At 42.4% G+C, this 19,528-nt stretch overlaps 2 protein-coding genes across 11 annotated transcripts in view; one reads left to right on the top strand and one right to left on the bottom strand.

Annotated features, from left to right (window-relative positions):
- The first annotated feature begins 30 nt into the window (after positions 1-30).
- On the top strand, positions 31-2,738 carry LOC309688230 (uncharacterized protein). 2 transcript variants are annotated; one of them, XM_082503813.1, is made up of 5 exons: positions 31-1,154; positions 1,667-2,008; positions 2,117-2,350; positions 2,452-2,480; positions 2,590-2,738. In XM_082503813.1, the coding sequence occupies exons 1-5, from the start codon at positions 1,103-1,105 to the stop codon at positions 2,695-2,697; spliced, it is 765 nt and encodes a 254-aa protein (XP_082359939.1). In that variant the 5' UTR covers positions 31-1,102; the 3' UTR covers positions 2,698-2,738. The 2 variants fall into 2 exon arrangements, with proteins under 2 accessions (XP_082359939.1, XP_082359938.1); XM_082503812.1 differs by having other exon boundaries at positions 2,105-2,350.
- Positions 2,739-4,597: 1,859 nt separating this feature from the next.
- LOC309688196 (rap1 GTPase-activating protein 2-like) overlaps positions 4,598-19,528 on the bottom strand; it is a 127,088-nt gene continuing 112,157 nt past the window's right edge. For 8 of the 9 annotated variants that reach the window (XM_082503729.1, XM_082503742.1, XM_082503730.1 and 5 more), the window contains 16 exons: positions 19,370-19,448; positions 18,941-18,994; positions 18,051-18,134; positions 17,840-17,940; positions 17,193-17,322; positions 15,471-15,626; positions 15,304-15,375; positions 13,842-13,928; positions 13,564-13,704; positions 12,413-12,562; positions 12,148-12,260; positions 11,956-12,054; positions 11,720-11,840; positions 7,128-7,230; positions 6,911-6,984; positions 4,598-6,566 (listed from right to left, as the gene is read on the bottom strand). In XM_082503729.1, the coding sequence (XP_082359855.1) occupies positions 6,558-6,566; positions 6,911-6,984; positions 7,128-7,230; positions 11,720-11,840; positions 11,956-12,054; positions 12,148-12,260; positions 12,413-12,562; positions 13,564-13,704; positions 13,842-13,928; positions 15,304-15,375; positions 15,471-15,626; positions 17,193-17,322; positions 17,840-17,940; positions 18,051-18,134; positions 18,941-18,994; positions 19,370-19,448 (1,573 nt within the window). In that variant the 3' untranslated portion in view covers positions 4,598-6,557. Of the gene's footprint in view, positions 6,567-6,910; positions 6,985-7,127; positions 7,231-11,719; positions 11,841-11,955; positions 12,055-12,147; positions 12,261-12,412; positions 12,563-12,910; positions 13,066-13,563; positions 13,705-13,841; positions 13,929-15,303; positions 15,376-15,470; positions 15,627-17,192; positions 17,323-17,839; positions 17,941-18,050; positions 18,135-18,940; positions 18,995-19,369; positions 19,449-19,528 lie in introns of those variants that run through there. The other variant, XM_082503734.1, reaches the window with a different exon arrangement.

Below are 19,528 nucleotides of genomic sequence, written 5' to 3'. Positions count from 1 at the left end.
AAACGTCCGGTTTTCAAAATAAGATCACGTGCAGCACTTTTTTAGCGACACAAGCGTCACATAGGACTTAGCAGGAAATGGGGACTGTATGTGCTTTAATCGCTTACATGCGAGTATATTCCCTTCAAAGGTAACCAAAGCGTTTACTTTGAAGATTTGTTGTACGCTGAGAATGGGCTTGCAGTTGTACTCCGAGTGGAAAATCCCTACCTGCGCGTTAATAGTACAACAGAAACGTAATCGTAAAAAACTTTCCCCAGGCTATTTTCTGAAATAAAGAGAACACAAGCACTTTCGCCATAGTAACAGCGGTAAACTATGCAGCCAATGCAAGTGGGTCGTTCCTAATATTTGGTGCCACCTGTGAAGCCCACCCGTGACAGAATATAGTGTATTTGTGGAAAAGTTATTTCTGCAAGCTTGTCTTACACTATTAACCCCTTTCTATCATATACATCAATTATACGCTACCCAAACCGTTAATTTCTGTAAAATATTCAATGTTTTCTTTTTTAATTATTTATTTCTAGTAGGAGTAGTGCTTGTTTGGCTTCTGAAGTGGGATATGCCAAAGTTTGAAAACCACCGAGCTAGTGAGCTATTCAGCTTCAGCTGTCAGAGATCTGTAAACTCCAAATAACCACATAATCAGCCATCTATGCCTTAATCAAGGTCTCTGGACTAAAATGTTAATCAAGACCTGCACAGAAATGAGAAGGAGAAGGATTTGCTGGTTTCTGTTCTCTTTTGTCTCTTCATGTTATAGTTCTCTGAAGCCAGCCCCTTTCCTGCAGGAAATTTTATATTCCTGTTCATGAGATCACTGCTTCCCGTATTTCAGTTTTGCGTGTGTGTGCTTGTGCCTGCATGTGTGGGTAAGTGTTCACTTCCTTCATCTCTGACCGGATTGGAACAACAGCAGGAGAAAGGAAATACAACATAATTACTGAGTAAAAGAAAGTGAAATACCGTGAGCCCACTCTGATTTCCAGAAAGTGTGGCAGCATTTAAGAATCAGCCGTAAAATGTAAGCACAAACTCTCTTAGGGGAAGTGATGAACGGCAGACAAAAACACCGTTAAACACATCTTTACAGTCAGACATGTATACCTATCTCCTCGGTGTCATCAGCTTCGTCTATGTCTTCCATTCTGGTAAGTGATCTCCTTTTGAAACTCTGACCAAAGTTCTCATTACATAAAAGAAAGTCTCTCTTCTTGCCTTAAGTTTTGTTTTTTTTGTTGTTTTCTTCTGGGGGGGTTGTTTTGTTAAAGCACTCGTGTGAACTCTCCATCTTCAGTATTCTATAATAAGATGCCATTTGCCATGTGTTTGCCTTAAAAGCTGTGGTAATCACGGTCATGCCAAAGCGTACTGCGTGCGTCTAGTTCTTTGACATGTTTGTTAAGCTCCGTGCCTTTTAAATGTGGCCGCCATATGCGTATTTTATTCTGAATGACGTGTGTTTCACTGCATATGGAAATTAGCAGATGTACCAAGTTAAACAAAAACATGTGCGTGTGTGTTTATGTTCGCTGATTATTAATGTGTTTTAGTGGTTATAATCTAACCAGATTGGGACAAAGGAGCACCAAACTGCACGAGTTTCCTTGGCTACACATTCATGTTCCGCTACAGTGACTTAAATCTAAATTCCTTCTTTTAGGTCTCTGTGCTGAAGAATGCCAGCTTAGTATTTTGGCAAAACGCGAGATGTATTATGTGCCAGAAGGGGGCATCTTGTCATTGTCCTGTGTAGTTCAGCACTGTGGAAACAACTGGACCGGTGCCTGGATGTGGGAAAATTCAACATATGATGTTAGGAAGCCTGTGAAGGAAAGCGAGAGACACCATTTGACCAACAAGACAATTTCAGCCAGTCAGACAAAGCTATTCTTAAACATCCAGAGTGTCAACCAGTCGGATGAAGGTTCCTATGGATGCATGGTTGTTTGGGATATAGGTATAAATGAAAATGGACATCGCACGCACGTGAACATTACTGCAGGTACAGAGAATGACATATAATGAAGTGCATCACAGTGCATCTGCATTTTTGGCCAGCAGGTCTTACTGCTTGTCATGTATCCTCCTCATCATATAGCTCTCGTCACAGGTCCCTCTCCAAGGAAACTCCTGCACAGGGTTTTGATCTGTGCTTGTGCATTACTCTGCCTTCCCATCATCCTGGAATTGGCTCGCTGTCTGAGCTCAGAGGTCAAACCACAGCCACTTCCCAGGGCAGAGGTCATATATGAAGTTCCATATGCAGCCCAACAAACCATCTCGGCTCCACAACCTCCACCTCGATGCCCGGTACCACAGAAATGCAAAACACCCCCTCCCAAAGGTATATCCTGTGTGTTTCCTTTTGTTAACCTGTTATGAGGCAATACTCAGAACGGCAATTTTTACCATGCTGTCTTTTCTTCTTTTTTTTGTTTTTTGCAGTTCCACCTAAAGTCAAGAGGAAGCCAGAAGTAAGTGAACGTACTGTTTCAATACAGTCCCTGAACATTGGGAACTCACTGACAGGCTTGCATCTCCTAAACTGTGCCCCCCCCCCCCTTACTTTTCACAATGCTACAGGTGATGTATGCAGTGATTTCAGAAGGTGCACTGAAGCAGCAGGGAGCCACGAGACAGCCTGCCCATTCTGCAACTGTCTACTCATCCCTGAGATTTGACAACCACTAATGGAGTTATGCATTATTTTTATGAATTAAATCATAAAGTTATATCCTTTCATATATATGTCTTTACGAAACACTGAACGTGGTAGCTGCCACTTCTCGTGTTTTTTTGTTTTTGTTTTGATGCAAACTGCATCTTTGATACAAGCTTGATACTCTGCATTTCGTGAAGTCTTTAAAGTGACAGTTTACCACAGAATCAAACACAAGTTTTTCCCTCTGGCCCATATTTGCTATTTTTCCATCTAGACTTTTTTGTGGGGGGAGGGTGTGAGGTGCTAGTTACAGATGAATCTCCCTGTACTGAGCAGTTTCATGTAGGAACTACTCTTCCTGCCAAATTACAACCGCCAGCCACATCACCTGACCGAAACAAGCCAGCAGCTAGCTAGTAACACAGGACAGGAGGAGAGAGGGAAACGCCTGTGCTTATTATCTCCTACCATACTGTCATACTGAGCAGGAGCCTCTCACCACAGATGCAGCTTCCTTCTAAAAAACCAAAACACATGTATAGTCCTGTAAGGTTTTCTCGGGACTCTGTGCAGTCCTATGAAAAACTAAGACCTTTGCTGCTTCCATAGGAATTAAAAGAGTAAGTAGCAGCCAGGTGCAGTTGATCAAATGCATCTGATAAACTGATGACCAGGTGTGAACGCCTCGATGAGAGCCGAGGTTTGGGCAGTTTGGAGATCTGGAGCATTCAGGTGTGTGTGAACACTTTGCCAAGGAGGGAAGACATCAGCAATGTTCTTAAAGAAGCAATTGCTGCTGCCGGGAAGATCTACATAACAGAATCAGCGGGTTGGGTTAGATGTGGATAAAAATGAACAAAAACAGATGAGCATGGCTTTTTTGGATGTTTTAAGACAAGAAAACGTATTCTCTCTAAAAAGAACATAGCAGCACGACTTAGGTTTATGAAATTGCATCTGAATAAATCTGAGGACTTCTGGAACAATGTTCTTTGGACAGATGAGACCAAAGTGCAGCTGTTTGGCTGTAATGTACCGCACCATGTTTAGGAAAGACCAAACACAGCATATCAGCACAAACACCTCATACTAGCTCAAGCACGGTGGTGGAGGGGTGATGTTTTTGGCTTGTTTTGCAGATACAGGACCTGGGAACCTTGGAGTCAGTAAGTCAATCGTTAACTCTCCTGAATACCAAAATATTGTAGAGTCAAATGTGAGGACATCAATATGACAGCTAAAGTTGTGCTGCACCTGGGTCATGCAGCAGGACAATAATTCCAAGCAAAGCAGCAAATCTACAACAGAACAGCTGAGAAAGAGAAAAATTGATGTGTTGCAACGACCTGGTCAAAGTCCAGACCTCAACCCGACTGATATGCTGCGACGGGATCTTAAGAGAGCTGTGCATAAACAAACCTCAATGAACTGAAGAAACATTGTAAAGAAGAGTGGGCCACAATTCATCCAAAAGGATGTAAGAGACTAAAAACAGCTGCTAAAGTTTATTTTGGAAGCTATTTAATAACAGTGTGGACTTACTTTTCCACAGGACTGTATGGGACTACTTTAGGTAGGAACCAGAAAAAGAGCCACTTTAAAAAAGGATCACTTTCATGTAATGTTACATATAATAAGGAGATACTGCATCGCCCAGCTGTACCACCCTGAGGCGCGACAGTAAGCAGACTCTGCTCTGTGAGACGATTTCACAGATCTTCTGGTTTGTATTGTTAAAAATGTGACCACATTAACTGCTGTCAGAATAATGTGATGGCGCTGCAGTTTCAACAAAATGTGAAACAAACTTCCCTCACATGTTCAAATATATTACACATTAAAGTATAGACAAGAAAAGCACCCGTGTGGAGAGATTGCATTAAAAAACACAAAACAACAGAAAACCTGAAACAACACAAATATGACACAAAATACAACATTTTATTTTAGAATAAATTCTCAATGGCACATTACATAACCAAATATACATATACATGTTTAGACATCTTTTAACTTAATACATTTCCTTTAATCATTTCACCATTAATTAGCGTACTCTGCAGTAACAATTTTTACATGACATCGATGCAAAAAAAGTTTAATAACTTAAGCGTATTAACAAAGGAAAGGCTGCAGGGCTTTTTTTTTTTAGGCGACACCTGCTACAAACTATATGACATCTGAACTTCCCCAGAGGATTTCTATCCCTGCTTCCCTTACTCGAGGTAATCACCGACCGAGGGCAGCGTGTGTTTGGCAACACGCCTGCCTCTAGTCTTGATGAATTAGAAAGGTACTACTCAAGTTAGAACAGCTTCCTGGCAAGTTAAAAGGTGACCTACATGTAAATCACAGAGGGCGTTTGTAATTTGGGTGAAACTAGCTATTAAACCTTTTACACTCTTAGGCCAGCCTAAACTACAGGAACTGTTCCCTACACAGTAAGATTACACCGACATTAACACACACCAGCTTGATTGTTTTTGGTCACACTGGAAGCGAATGTGTGTGTTTTTATGCTTCTTTTCCAGGCTAATGTCAGTTGAAGATTAGACCCGTGGTCCTTCTGTGCCTGCGAGCACCAACTTTGCAGTTTTTACTTATATTTTTGCAACAGCTAAGTCCTTTTTTTAAAGGCTCATAGTTTACATTCAAAGTGTTTTTTGTAACTTCATAGGTGGTTCGTTATAACCTGAACTTCATATTTTTCAAGTCATCCTCATCAGCTCACATCCTGGGAAAAACCCTGGAGATGTCCTAAAGAGCTGCCGTACGTACACGCCGATACACCGAGCTAGCGAGTTTCAATGGGAGGTATCAGAAGGTGAAATGTTTTCACTGAGTGCAACATCTATTTTGAGCAAATGTGGGTGTAGCTCGGCTACCCACAACTGTGCTGTAACCAGATCCCCGTCCTCTCACATAGTGAGACGCACAGAGACGAGACGGAGGCTGAGAAAGAACGTGTCAGCGGCGAAAAGGGCTTTTTCTATGTGTGTGATAGATTGTAAGGCGCAGCTTTGGCTAAAAGAAGCTTGTGGCAAAATGTGTTGGCAGTGCCCCTCCCCACCCCGCCCCCCACCCTGCTCTTGAGTTCAAGTCTATGAAGTTGCCCCTACGGATACAGAAATGCTGTCCTAGGAGGAGACACGTCACGTTTATAGTGCAGTAGACACAATGCAGCAGCTAGCGGGATTGCAAAAAGCCTCGGCGAAATCAAAACTTCTTCTCTGAAAAAAGCATTTACATTATGCAAAGAACAAGCTCAGAGAGCACAGTGGAGAAGACTCCAAGCCGCGGCGCCTCCGAGGTCTTGCTACTGCGAGTCTTCTGTGCGCAGTTTTCGTCTGTTCAAGGGCGAAGGCAAATACATCCTGATGGCTAATGATTTCTTTTTTTCTTCCTCCACTGGGCACTCAACAGTCAGTGAGATAAAGGTTAACAGTTCGGCCATAAACTCGTGTCACAATTCTTCTAGGAGGTCATCGTGTTTCTCTCTATCAAACAAGACGCTTGAGGAAAAAAAGCCGAGCTCGGCTTGAACTCACAGTATCACAGCCACGCCAAAGACCCTCATGAAAGGTGGATGAGCAACGGTGCAGCGAGCATCGACTAATCTGTAGCTAAAGACTGGTTAGAAACAAAAGCCAAAATGTCAGCTGCTTCTCCTCCCTATATACTCACAGTAGTTTCAGTTAGATTCTAGTGTGCGGGGGACTCGGTAACCTTCTCAGGTTATCCTTGGCATTGGGAAGTAGTTCTACAGTGATTTTGTGGTTGTTGTTGTGACTTTTTTATTTTGTTGTCGTTGTTTTATTTTTTTGCAGCTCTGTCAGCAGGCGCTGTCCCTTCATTGTGCAAGGTTGGGGTTTTTCCGTTCCACTCAAAGCTACTCAGACTGAAAGAGAAAAGAGGGAACAAAAAAAAACAAAAGAGGAGAGAGCGTTCAGCACACGTCTTTCAGTCCGGGTTTATTACCCAACATCAGCTTGAGTGTTTCAGTCACATTACAGAGTTCCAGAGATAATGAGATGTCTATAAGATAGACAAAGTGTTAAAAAACAGACAGACACACACACACCAGGGGACTTTTTGGCATCGCTGCCAGCGTTCTGCCATAATTATCTTAATTTCAATGTCGAACTTTCTCTCTTTAAAAGTTTTATGGAGCTTCTGTCTCAAAAAGTTGGAAATATCCTACTGAAAAACCTTAACAAGGCAGTGTTCAAGTATCAGACTTACAGTCGTGGATGAGTGGCTCATTTTGTCAAAGCGGAACTTCAAGTTTGACCTCGGTGAAGTCTTAGTTTTTCCATCTGTGGAAGGAAAAAAAGGGAGGAGACGGAAAGGAAACAAAGGAAATGCTCATTAGAAAATGAACTCATCCACCTCTGGCGTATCATTCTGTTCAAACTGGACTAAAAGCTAGTCCACAAATGCGTCGTGAATTTAGGCTTACCTGTTGGACTGCGGCACATGATGACAGGGGTGCAGGACCCTTGGCTTTCTATGTTGAGTGCGGGGCTGAAGGCAGAGGAAGAAGCTATGGGTGGATGGCTGGCCTGAGGGAAGGAGAGAAAGCGGGAGGACGAAAGTTAAATATGGACACAGACGTACGGGGGTGGGGGGCTAAAAGAGGTTCTCTGAAACGAGGGAGCAGAATTTTGCTGAAGCTGAATTTAACTTGGCCCTCAGCAAAGTGGGAAACATTGCAAGGAGTTGGGTAGAGCTGGCTTGGAGGGAGAAATGATCATAAAATGGGTTAGATTAAAATAGGTGATGTAGTGTCTTAAGTTTATTTCTAACTCAATATTTTGATTCCCGCATTCTACTAGAGTCAATCTGCATTCTTCATAGTTAAAAATAGTTTTGCTAGATAACACAGACAACAATTCACACCTTCAGTCAGTTTAGAATCATCAACCTAACCCCAGTAGCTACACGCTTTTGGGTGGAGTAGTTGGAGAGAACCCACACAGACGCAAGAAAAACACAAACTGAGGTGAGCACGACTCTCGCAGACATCATAAACACACCAAAGCAGAAAAAAATGCTTTAGAGAGACAGTGCATAGGTTAACATGGTAAATGGACTTGTTCTTATATAGCGCTTTTCTATTCTATCTGAGCACTCAGAGCACTTTCAAAGTAGATTAGCATAATAGCTCTCCTAGAAGTTTTTTAGGGGTAAAGGTTTTGAAATATATCTATATCTATATCTATATATATCTATATATATCTATATCTATATATATTAGAGATGGCACGATACCACTTTTTTATGTCCGATACCGATACCGATATCATAAATTTGGATATCTGCCGATACCGATATGAATCCGATATAGTGTTTTTTAATCAACAAAACTGTTTTTTAAATATCTTGCTGCATTTTGTATAAGTTCATACTCAAGTTTAAAACAACAACTACACTAAAGCTATTCTGTTATACCTGTATGCAAAAAAAATATTTCATAGTTCAGCAATACTGATCAATCTAATAAACTTAAACCTACACCATCCTCCCTATTCTGGTATTTTAAAGAGTACTTAGCATATATATTAAGCAACCTAACTAATAGGGTTCCAACTCCCAGCAACAACAAAAATAAATAAATAAATAAAAAATAGGGAACCACCCCTCACGCTCCACCTCATGATGCTTAATCGACGTAATCAACCTTAATTTGATGCAGTGTGGAAAAAAAAATGCACAGAAATCAATTATTTTTCAAGAAATATTAAATAGATTCAACATCTTTCTTCAACAAAATTGCAGACTGCACAGATGGTACCTTCACAAAGGAAAAAGTACTATAGCTTACTAGGGTATATTAGACTTAATAGTTACTATATACAGTAATGGACTTCTATTCATTTTGCATCAAATTAAAACTTTGGCTGTCAGATAATTATTTATTAAAAGCTAGACATTTTAAATGAGAATAAGAAAGAAAAGTGTGTCTTTGTGCCCCCTTTTCCCTGTTAATGCCCTATCGGCCCCCCTGGCTAAACTTTGCTAGATCCGCCCCTGCACAGTTACCAGCCGTCAGCTACGTAGAAAAAGATCCTCGAGTAGAAAGTAATATTAAATACATTCTAACAACAGCTTATAGAGCTTAAACGTGCTGCTGTTGTTCAGCCGCTGGTTTCCTCTTTCTGGTGCAAAGTGGGCCAAAAGCAAACAAGAGAGACGTACTCCCGACAGAAAAGCCGATCAGCTGATCGTTAAGCAGTTTCATGATTGAAGTAGCAGCAAGAAGAGGCAGTCGTTTGTTAAGCTTAACACAGGAATGCTTTACAAACATTCAGAGATGGACTTACACACTTGCTTTACTTCTCTCGGGGATAACTTTGTCGGAGATGAAATGCCGGGTTGCTAGCGAAGCTCCAAATGCTATCCAGACCACCGACGGGTCCCGCATGCCACAGCCGCTCTATCACGTGATGCATACTGCTCCGACGTGCTAACGTTCTGAGGTGAGTTACGGCGTGTTGCAAGTTTTGTGAGGTGCTTTCGTGATATTTAATGGATCGGATTACATTTTTTATTTTTCTCCGATATCCGATCCAGTAATTTAGGTCAGTATCGGACCGATACCGATACGTAATATCGGATCGGTCCATCTCTAATATATATATCTATATATATATATACACTCAACAAAAATATAAACGCAACACCTTTGTTACTGCTCCCATTCCCCATGGGATGGACGTAGAGACCTAAAATTCATTCCAGATACACAATATAACCATCCCTCCCAAACAGTGGTCACAAATCAGTCCAAATGTGTGGTAGTGGGCACATCTGCCATATTGAGATAATCCATCCCACCTCACAGGTGTGCCACATCAGGATGCTGATCTGACATCATGAGTAGTGCACAGGTGTACCTCAGACTGCCCACAACAAAAGGCCACCCTGGAATGTGCAGGTTTTTGCGCTATTGGGGGTCTGGGGACCCAGAACCGGTCAGTATCTGGTGTGACCACCATTTGCCTCATGCAGTGCAACACATCGTCGCATGGAGTCTATCAGATTGTCAATTGTGGCCTGTGAAATGTTGGTCCACTCCACTTCAATGGCTGTGCGAGGTTGTTGGATATTCGTGGGAACTGGTACACGCTGTCGTATACGCCGGTCAAGCACATCCCGAACATGCTCAATGGGTGACATGTCCGGTGAGTATGCTGGCCATGCAAGAACTGGGACATTCTCAGCTGCCATCTGCCCTGAACAATGTGAACCATGATTCATCCGTGAAGCGCACACCTCTCCAACGTGCCAGACGCCATCGAATGTGAGCATTTGCCCACACAAGTCTGTTACGGCGACGAGCTGGAGTCAGGTCAAGACCCCGATGAGGACGACGGGCATGCAGTTGAGCGTCCCTGAGACGGTTTCTGACAGTTTGTGCAGAAATTGTTTGGTTGTGCAAACCAATTGTTCCAGCAGCTGTCTGGGTGGCTGGTCTCAGACGATCTTGGAGGTGAACCTGCTGGATGTGGAGGTCCTGGGCTGGTGTGGTTACACGAGGTCTGCGGTTGTGAGGCCGGTTGGATGTGCTGCCATATTCTCTGAAACGCCTGTGGAGACGGCTTATGGTTGAGAAATGAACATTCAATGCACGGGCGACAGATCTGGTTGACATTCCTGCTGTCAGCATGCCAATTGCACGCTCCCTCATTGCTTGTGGCATCTGTGGCATTTTGCTGTGAGACAAAACTGCACATTCCAGGGTGGCCTTTTGTTGTGGGCAGTCTGAGGTACACCTGTGCACTACTCATGATGTCAGATCAGCATCCTGATGTGGCACACCTGTGAGGTGGGATGGATTATCTCAATATAGCAGATGTGCCCACTACCACACATTTGGACTGATTTGTGACCACTGTTTGGGAGGGATGGTTATATTGTGTATCTGGAATGAATTTTAGGTCTCTATGTCCATCCCATGGGGAATGGGAGCAGTAACAAAGGTGTTGCGTTTATATTTTTGTTGAGTGTATATGTATGTGTGCGTGTGTGTGTGTGCTAGCTAGCTAGTATGCTAGCTAACGAGCTAAATGTAGCATAAAGACTCTACAAATGCTAATTCACATAGTTCCAAAGGTTGTAAAAACTAATGGACTTAAAAAAGTAAAATAACAAAAAAACAAGAACTGAGCCCTACAAACTTTACAAATAGTTTTAATCTGCTGCTTCAAGTCTCTCTATTAGCTAATAAAGACTGCGTTTTTCTTCCCATCCAGCCTATCAGATTCTCCCTTGTGATGCCCGCTGGTGTACTTTACTGCTGCATCAGGCACTTAACGATTACTTTAACAGTTTTCTCTGGCATTTAAGCCGTGTCTCTATCTCTCTCTGAGAGTTTCTACTGCGTAGGGATCATCTGTGCAAGCTGATCTCCTGCCAAACACTGAGGAACAATCTCACAGCGTTTCTCAGGTAACATAAAATAACACCTTGAAGCGGTTTTATCTGATACAAGGCGATCAAGTAGAGCTGCAATCATCATAATTGACATGCGCTTACTACGAAGCAGTTCTTAGTAATTATAGACTATTTCATCCACGACACTGACACCACCAACAACTTCAAACCTTTGGTTCTGACTCCGTACAGATACGACAGAATATTAGGGCCACATTAAGAAAAAAAAATAAGTCAAAATTTCGAGATTAAACTTGAAATACTATTTTGAGATGATGTCGTAGGCTGCTATTCTTCCTCTGCCTTGTGTAGATGACTTAGCAAAACAACTTGATCAGCTGTCTTATTGTGTCTTGTGCTTCAACATGCATCCTCTTTGCTGCACGAGGGTGTAACCATCTGTATGTTTGTATTTGTCCATTGCCACCTAATGCATCTTGCACAAATCCGACCAACTCTTCCAAGTTTGTGCGATTTTTCCTTCAGACCAGATGCAGCTTTCTGCACCATCTCTTCAATGTTCTTATACTTTAAAAATGTAACTCTCAACAGCACAACACATTTTCTTTCGTTCGTTCCTTCTTTTCAAATGAATGAATAAAAGTTTGGGCTCACCGTCTCCAGTTCTTCCAGAGCTTCTGTTTCTCCCGTGGTGCTGCTGAAGCTGCTGGTGCTGGAAGAAGAACGAGAAATGTTCTGCCTGCCGCCGCCGCACTCCTTCAGCTTGACAAACGGCCTGTTGAGGAGAACACAGAGGAGCAACCATGAGTAAAATTTATACTGACGTGAAAAAGCAAACATTAAGCAGTATTGTTAAAGTATTCTTTAGATAAAATCAGCTTGGGTCTCACCTTTCTTTGTTGGGACAGATCTCAGGTGAGCTCGGATTGGATGATGTCTCTGATTTCACGTCCTGGGACAGCAGGCAGCTCTCTGCAAACTTTTGGTCGCTGCATACAAAAAGCAAATCCGTAAGTCAAAAGGTAGCTGTTTAAAAAGACTGTAACAGTAATAACTTCTGAATGCAGGGACCTTTAACCTACCCACGCGTGTGTTTGTCTGAAGAAGTTTCTGTGCTGGAGTGGAGACGGGGGAAGAGACCCGAGCGCCGTTTCACAGGGCTCTTCAGGGGAGACTTGGCTGACAGTACAGGAGGCTGCGGATAACAGAATAAAGAATTTGGCTTCTCTTAGTATTGCAGCACTTTAAAAATGTTCCCCAAAAATCCTCCAACATTAAATATGGATGAGTAAATGAACAAGAACCAAAGCTTTTAGCTCAAGTCACATCTTGCTGAAGTGAACTCACAGTGAAGGTGCTCTTTGTGCATTCGCTGGTGCTCTGCGGCAGACCTCCACCACTGAGGCTGGCTGGAACACCACCTCCTACACCGGGGCTTCTGTGACGGTGAGACCCTACCATAGTCTCCATGGAGTGGCTTCTGACCCGCATGGCTCTCTGGAGAAGCAGGAGAAAAGAGAGATGAGCTCATGATGAGGGAGAGGAGGAGGTTAAGGAGTAGAAGCAAGTAATGGAAACTGTGTGAAATAATGAAGTTGGGGGGAGGCAGTGTCAAGAAGGTGACCACAAGGGGGCACAGTTGTCCAAGAAGAAGAGAAAGTGAGTTAGAGAAGAAAGAGTACTGTAACTGTGTTACACTCATTATTTATATCATTGGTTCATTGATGTAAAAGGAGTTTATGATAACTTCCGGTCGGTAACATTCAAATAAAATGTCGATACTTTTCCCACCTTTGCTATCTGCCTCAGCTATGACCAGCTCAAATTCACACACACACAAACAACATCATATGAGATCGTCTTTATTTATCATCATATAATTCCCCCACGTGCATTTACAGTGACACAGAAAGGTAATACACAGCAACCGCCACGACAGCAACAATAAGAGCGCCCCCTGGGACCGACTGCACAAACTGCAAAGCCGCCGTCCACAACGTCTGCGAAGAGCGATAGAATCAAATGATTACATTGGTTACACATTTTCGTGGCGACAAACAGAGACACACATTCAAGACGGTCCTTTTAAAGACACTCCAGCCTTCAGTGAGCACGTGCAATGGCGGTGTGATGGGCTAGAGAGATTTAGGTGGCTGGTGAGAGGAAGCAGAGGAGAAATTCATAAAGAGAAAGGCACAGTCTCATACAGATTTAGCGCCGCAGCGTTTTGCATGTTCACATGCTCACACTGAATACACACACACACACACGCACACACACTGTGAGTATAAGGTCAAAATTCTCGAGCACTGAGAAATCCAGGAGCGTCTGTGATAACAATGGTTTAACGCCTCAAGTCATCTTGCAGACCTGTGACATTTCGCTGACCTACAGCGAGCAAACCTGGCACTCTTGTGCTGTAATGACGGTGATTAAATAAATGTCACAGAGCTGAGAAAGGATTGAACGATGTACTTTTTGTCTAGGCTCATGTTCACCTTGAAGGACTCCAGCAGGCCTCCGTGTCCCCCGTTCTCAAGCTTGTCCTCCTCTCCGACCTGGCCCAGACCAAGCGCGCTTTGACTCTGTCTGTGCAGCTCGTCGTGGAGATTGTCCAGCAGCGCGGCTCGTGTTCGCCCCTGAAATCGGTTCACACACACACACACACACACACACACAAGCAGGAACGCATCGGGAAAATGATTAGGGATGAATCGGCAGAGCGGAACGAAGGCATGCTGCGGTGTTTTGGTGTAGCTGTGCGCGCGTGTGTCACCTCCAGTTTGGCGAATTTGTCAGATTTGTAGCAGGCGTTTTCAGCATTGATCAGCTTTGTCAGCAGGAAGTCTCGAAACTCTGGGCCCTAGAGAGCGACAGAGGCGAGGAGGGAAGTTGATGAGCAACAAGGAATGGGGAGGGTGACAATGAGGAAAGGAAAAGGTGACCTTAACGATATACAGACAACAGTGCCTCAGCTCATTGTGCTGTGGTGATCATGAGCGTAAATGATTTAAAAATCCCATCTGCCTCAAATTCCCCCTTTTCATCCTCTTATTCTGCAGTGAGCAGCTTTATTATCGACTGAATGCTGAAACCAGTGTCTCTAATTTTTTTCTGCATTGGACTTTTGCTTTTGTGACAGAATCCTGAAATAAATCTTTCATCCTTCACTAAGCAATAACTTTGTAGAGATACTGAATACCTGTGACTGTATTTTCTTATTATATTACCTTTGGACATTTTCTCCATGAACAGGAAGTCTACAGCTTCTTACCTACTTTAAGATTGGCATCAATCTCCTAACCAACTCTCTGCTGGAAATCTAAAAAGTGTATTTTCACATGCTGCAGATACCTTTTACTGAAAGGCAATCCGTGCTGCAGGTCAGCGTATCATTTCCTGCCAAAAGCACTACTCTTCTTCTTCATATTGAGTGACTGGCTGCCAGCGAAGGATATCAGTTCATTTCAGTGAACTTTAGCTTTTCGTCAGCACAAGTCATTGGAGTCAAGGTCAAAAAGTTGACTCTGCCTGGTGTGTTTTTGGTAGTGTTTGCGTGTGTGTGTGTGTTATTCTGTCTGTAAACAGCTCAAAAGGTTTTCAAGGAACTCTGATAAAAACTGGGGGTGTAGAGACCTTGAAGTCCACCAAGGTCTACAATGATTTGTTGACCAAAAAATGACAAAAAGCCTTAAAACTATTTTTTGTGTGTCCTGCAATGATATAGAAAGTACCGTTTGACCTCTTCTTTATGGTCAAATAAGGTCAAACATTCATAAAATGACTTTTACCTTTAAAACTGTGCTTATATTTGCAAAATACATCCTTTGTTTGTATTAGCAACATTTGGTAAATGATTCTAGTATATGGGGAATTCTAAATATCATTTTTTAAATATAATGTGGCCACATTTGACCTCTGACCTCACATTTCCCTTTGTCTCAAGTGAAAACAAATGACATGCTTAGTTAGAAATATACTGTAGTATAATATTATATATAATATAATAAGCTCTAATTCATTATGACAAGTTATTTGCAAATCGTACCTATTATCCATTATCTACTGCCCTGTGACCCTTATCTGATTTTTACTGCACTCAAACCTCTTAAAAAACAAAGAAAACAAAGTCAATATATAGAAAATATAATATTATTCCCTTAAAAGTAAATACTGCCCAGACAGCGAGCTGCCTTGGTGGTGCTTCTTTTCATACTGAGATCACATCTGCCGCTCACCTTCTTGAAGATGGCTGGGTTTGGAAGGGGAGGTCCAAATGAAGGTACATCTTCCCTCGCCGTAACAGACACCTGTCAGCATAAAACAAGTAACAGCCACATGTTACTGTGGCCACCGGCCCACTACAGCACACACGGAAGGAGAGGAAGTATTTTCCTGTTTGTACCTTGTATGTCGTGTGCTCTGTGCAGGGGTTCTCTGCCTGCACCAGGACGTAGGCGTGCAGGAAGTTGGAGGCGATCATGTCCGGAACAAACGGTGTGGGCTCTTCTTGGAAGACTGCGGCGACAATGTCGTTTCCTATGTGCCTTTTTCTTTGGAGCTGAGGAGGAAATAATTACCTCGGGTCACCAGTTTTTGCTATGTGTTTATTTTTGAACACTTTCAAAATAAGAGCTCGGGATATGGCTTCTAGTTCTACACTCCATGAGCCCCTGAATTCAAGAAGGGGTCATATGGTTCTCGGGAGGATTTTAGAGACTTCACATCAAACCCTCAGCGATGGCTTATATAAGAGCAATTTAGTTTTTTATTAGGATGGCAAAGCTCATTGTCACCGAGCACTTTAAGACTACAATGAAGGTTTAAAAAGAAAAGATCTTAACACAAGATTTAATAACTGCCAGTGCAAGGCCCATCAGCCTTATCTCAGTGCTGGATTAGAATAAGAGGAGCGTGCTACATTGATAGCAAGTCCATAAAGTCTTCATGAAAATTCTCCTCTGAAACAGAGGGGAGATTTTATTGTTTAGAGTTCATTAAAATAATACATTTGCATGATAGAAAGGCCAGAAAGGTCAGTGGTTTAACACTGTGTGCAGATTTTGGTTGTGCATCTGCTATTTTCACAACTCGTCCACCAAGTGCCAGACAAGATTTGACATGTGTCTTAGAATACATGCAGTTATGTGTGTACCCAAGTCATGCCCCCACTGTAATTTAGTGCGGATGCTGCTGTCAGAGTCTGAAGAACACTGAAGGTCACTCGTTGATGAAGCTGTTCATCTTTGGCTACTCATATTTTTTCCCTTCTACTTCCTGTACACTGAAAACTTTAGAATAGAACATGTTTGCAGAAAAATGAGATTCAGCACAAAACTGAGAGCTCACTGCAGACACTAAAAGCAAAAGTCTCTGTAGCATTTAAGCTATTATATGGTATATACTATACTGGGGTGACGATTTGCTAATAAGTGATTTAATGCACGCCTACAGCATTTTAGGCCACCTAGTCGCTCTTTTACTCCTTTTATGAATGGATTTTAAAAGTTTTGTAACTGATCCGCCTTTATTTTTTTCTTTGTTTTTTCATAAGAAGCCAAAGAACATTTTATTTAGTTTTTGAAACCAGCTGAAAGATATAGATGACACAAGAAAGGTCAACTTTGTTCAAGTATTAACTTCAGATCAGCACCAGATGATCCTTTAACCCTAACCACGATTGAATCCTAACCCCCAACCCAACGATGGCTCGAAACGCTCCCTTTGTTGGATTTTTTCCTGAGTGGACATCCGCAGGTTCTTTTCTGTGTCGCAGGACTAAAACATAATAACTATGTGATTGATCACTTGCAATAGTAAACCTGGATCAATATTAATCATATGATGATCCAGGAACAACACCAACACCTGAATCTCAGATACACCATCAGCACCAGAGGCATAAAAGCAAGAATGTGCTCCTTTTAAAGTCCTCTTTAATAGCTGTGAGATGATCTAGTGCATTTAACTCAACCATTCTTCCAACAAGGGATCAAATCTGAATTCAGTGCCTTTGAATAAAAGCAATTTAATATTGATATTTCTGGGCTCAAGTGCCCCATTTGGCAGCTAAATCCACACATGCATTCAGTATAACAATAATAAAGGCAGAATTAAGCCGTGGTACCTGCTGAACATCACCCTCGGTGAAGGGAAGCTTAGTTGACACGTGGAACATAATCTCCCTCTGTCTGAAGACGGTGTAGACAGATTCAGACCCCGTCTGTCCATGGGACACGTCCAGCCCACCACGGAACCTGTCACAGGATCAGAGCGCTCATGTTCTCTGTGCAGCCTCCAGCCTTCACTTACAAGGTTCTGTTTCATGCATTTTACACATCCCGTCATCACATTTTAAGCCTAACTGGCTCCAGTGTCATTCAAATGTGATGTGTCAGCTACAATTTATAGTCTCCTTATGTAAAAGCAACAAGTGTAACCCTATAGGAGAAAGCTTGCGGCACCCCCCACCCCCCTACCTTACAATAAACAAAGCTCTGATTACCTGTCCATGTGGCACTTTCTTTGCACAAATCTGTTGCACTAAGCAGTTTACCCACGTTGCATGCTGAGTCCGAAACAGCAGGACAAATTGCTCCAAGGTTACAGTAATTAAAGCTCGCCATGTTCTTCACTGTAATAAGCCCAAGGTTCCTTCTTTTAGACTCACTCGTTTCTTTGCATTTAAATTTGACTGAATCCTTTCTTCCTGCCACTTTCTCTCACATTATTCTACAAGTTTTATGCCAGTGAACTGCATTTTACTACCCTCACCCTTTAAAATCTTGCAGTTCAACCGTGTCTCCTAAGATACTGAGAAACTCCTTGAAAGCTGGCGTCTCCTCATTGTTTCCAAATAGCTCCTCTTCTGATGTCTGAGGAGGAAAACACATACGTGCACATAAAGTGAAGGACAGACAAGAGAAAGATAGATGAGATAAAAGGGTACATGTAAAGTAAGCGGAAGATAATTAAAATAGCTCACCTGTCCAAACTTCTGGTAGATGACTCCGAATTTGAACGTGTTGTTCACCTCATGTTCATCGTAAGCCACTATTAACTGGGATCCCTGTACGTAAACAAAACAGAGGAAAAGTCGTACTTTCTTCCTATGATTATAAGTTGTACACTTTTAAAAAAAGAAGTGTTTTCCTTCTCTATAACAAGTCTCCAGGGCCGGTTTTATTGGGTCCATGTTATGTAAGGCTGTCATGCAACAAACTGTATAGCGGCCCCCAGCGAGGGCAGTGATCCTGTTGCTGTCTCTTGCATACGGAGACACAGATGGTTTTTTTCCTTCCCTGAGGCACAGGCTGAAAGCATGCTCCATCACACTCCTCCATCAGGCTCACAGGAGGAAGAGGAGGAGGAGGAGGAACAGATCCATCAAATTCATTTTAGAGAGTTGCGGTATCATCAATCGTTTCTTGACTAATATGCTTACTGCGCAGTGCAGATGTTAGAGAGGCAGGAAGTAGGGGGTAAAATGTGACAAGAAGGACGTGTTTTTGTGGATAAAATTTTAGGAGGTTGAAAAGTTAATGAAATCTGATGTGTAGGGACAGGCAGGTGATGCTGGCAAAAAATAATTAAAGCTCAAATGTCTACAAAAGCCACGGGCTTTAAATAAAAGCCATCAAATATTTATAGATATGAAAATTCATGAAAAGTTATTTATGAACGTTGGTGTAAAGTTGTGGCAGCTATAATTAAATGTCCTTTCAGCTATACTGCCCCCCTTTGTGTCTCAGGAAACGTAAGGGACTGGTAAAGCTACCTCGTTTCAGCTTGAATGAATATTTGCCTTGGACGGAAGAGCTCAGGTCACACTGGGTGTGATGATGGTTGCAGTGCAGGAACTGAGGATGAACTCACCCGTGGGTACAGGACGGGGTTGAACTTCAGCCCTGTGGCATCATCACAAAAGACCTAACAGATGAAAAAACATAGAGAAGAAGGATTACTGTAAAGGAGCACTAATCCAATGTACCAGAAAATGTCTTAGAGATAATAATAATCAGTCACATGTCAGAGAGCAAAAAGAAATATAACAGGAAGGGAACAATTCCACTTCAACATTTTTTCCTGTTACCTTGACTTCTTTAATGCAATTTTTGTCCAGTTATTACTTGTGAGAAGTGCTATTCTGAAATAATACATGTGATTACGAAAGTCTTTCCTTCTCCCTCACGCTCAGGTGTTCACCATACCTCCCTGAATATGTGCCATTATGTTTTGATGTTGCTATATGTGCATGGAGACTGTCTGCCTTTAAACCTGGTGTACCTGTGAGCTCTATCTTACCTTGGCAATCTGTGGTACGCTGGGCAGCTGGTTGATCCCTGCTAAAGAGATCCTATCGTGAACTGTTTTGGTCCTCGACCTGCAAGAAGAATATAAATTGGTCATCCACATAGAGAAGGGATGTCAAACATAAGGCCCGTGGACTAAAATCGGGCTGGC

Source organism: Aulonocara stuartgranti, assembly GCF_965226115.1.
Source record: "Aulonocara stuartgranti genome assembly, chromosome: 14".
Taxonomy (NCBI): Eukaryota; Metazoa; Chordata; class Actinopteri; order Cichliformes; family Cichlidae; genus Aulonocara; species Aulonocara stuartgranti.
Note: the sequence above shows the minus strand (reverse complement) of the source record. Positions and strands in the feature narration are given on the sequence as shown.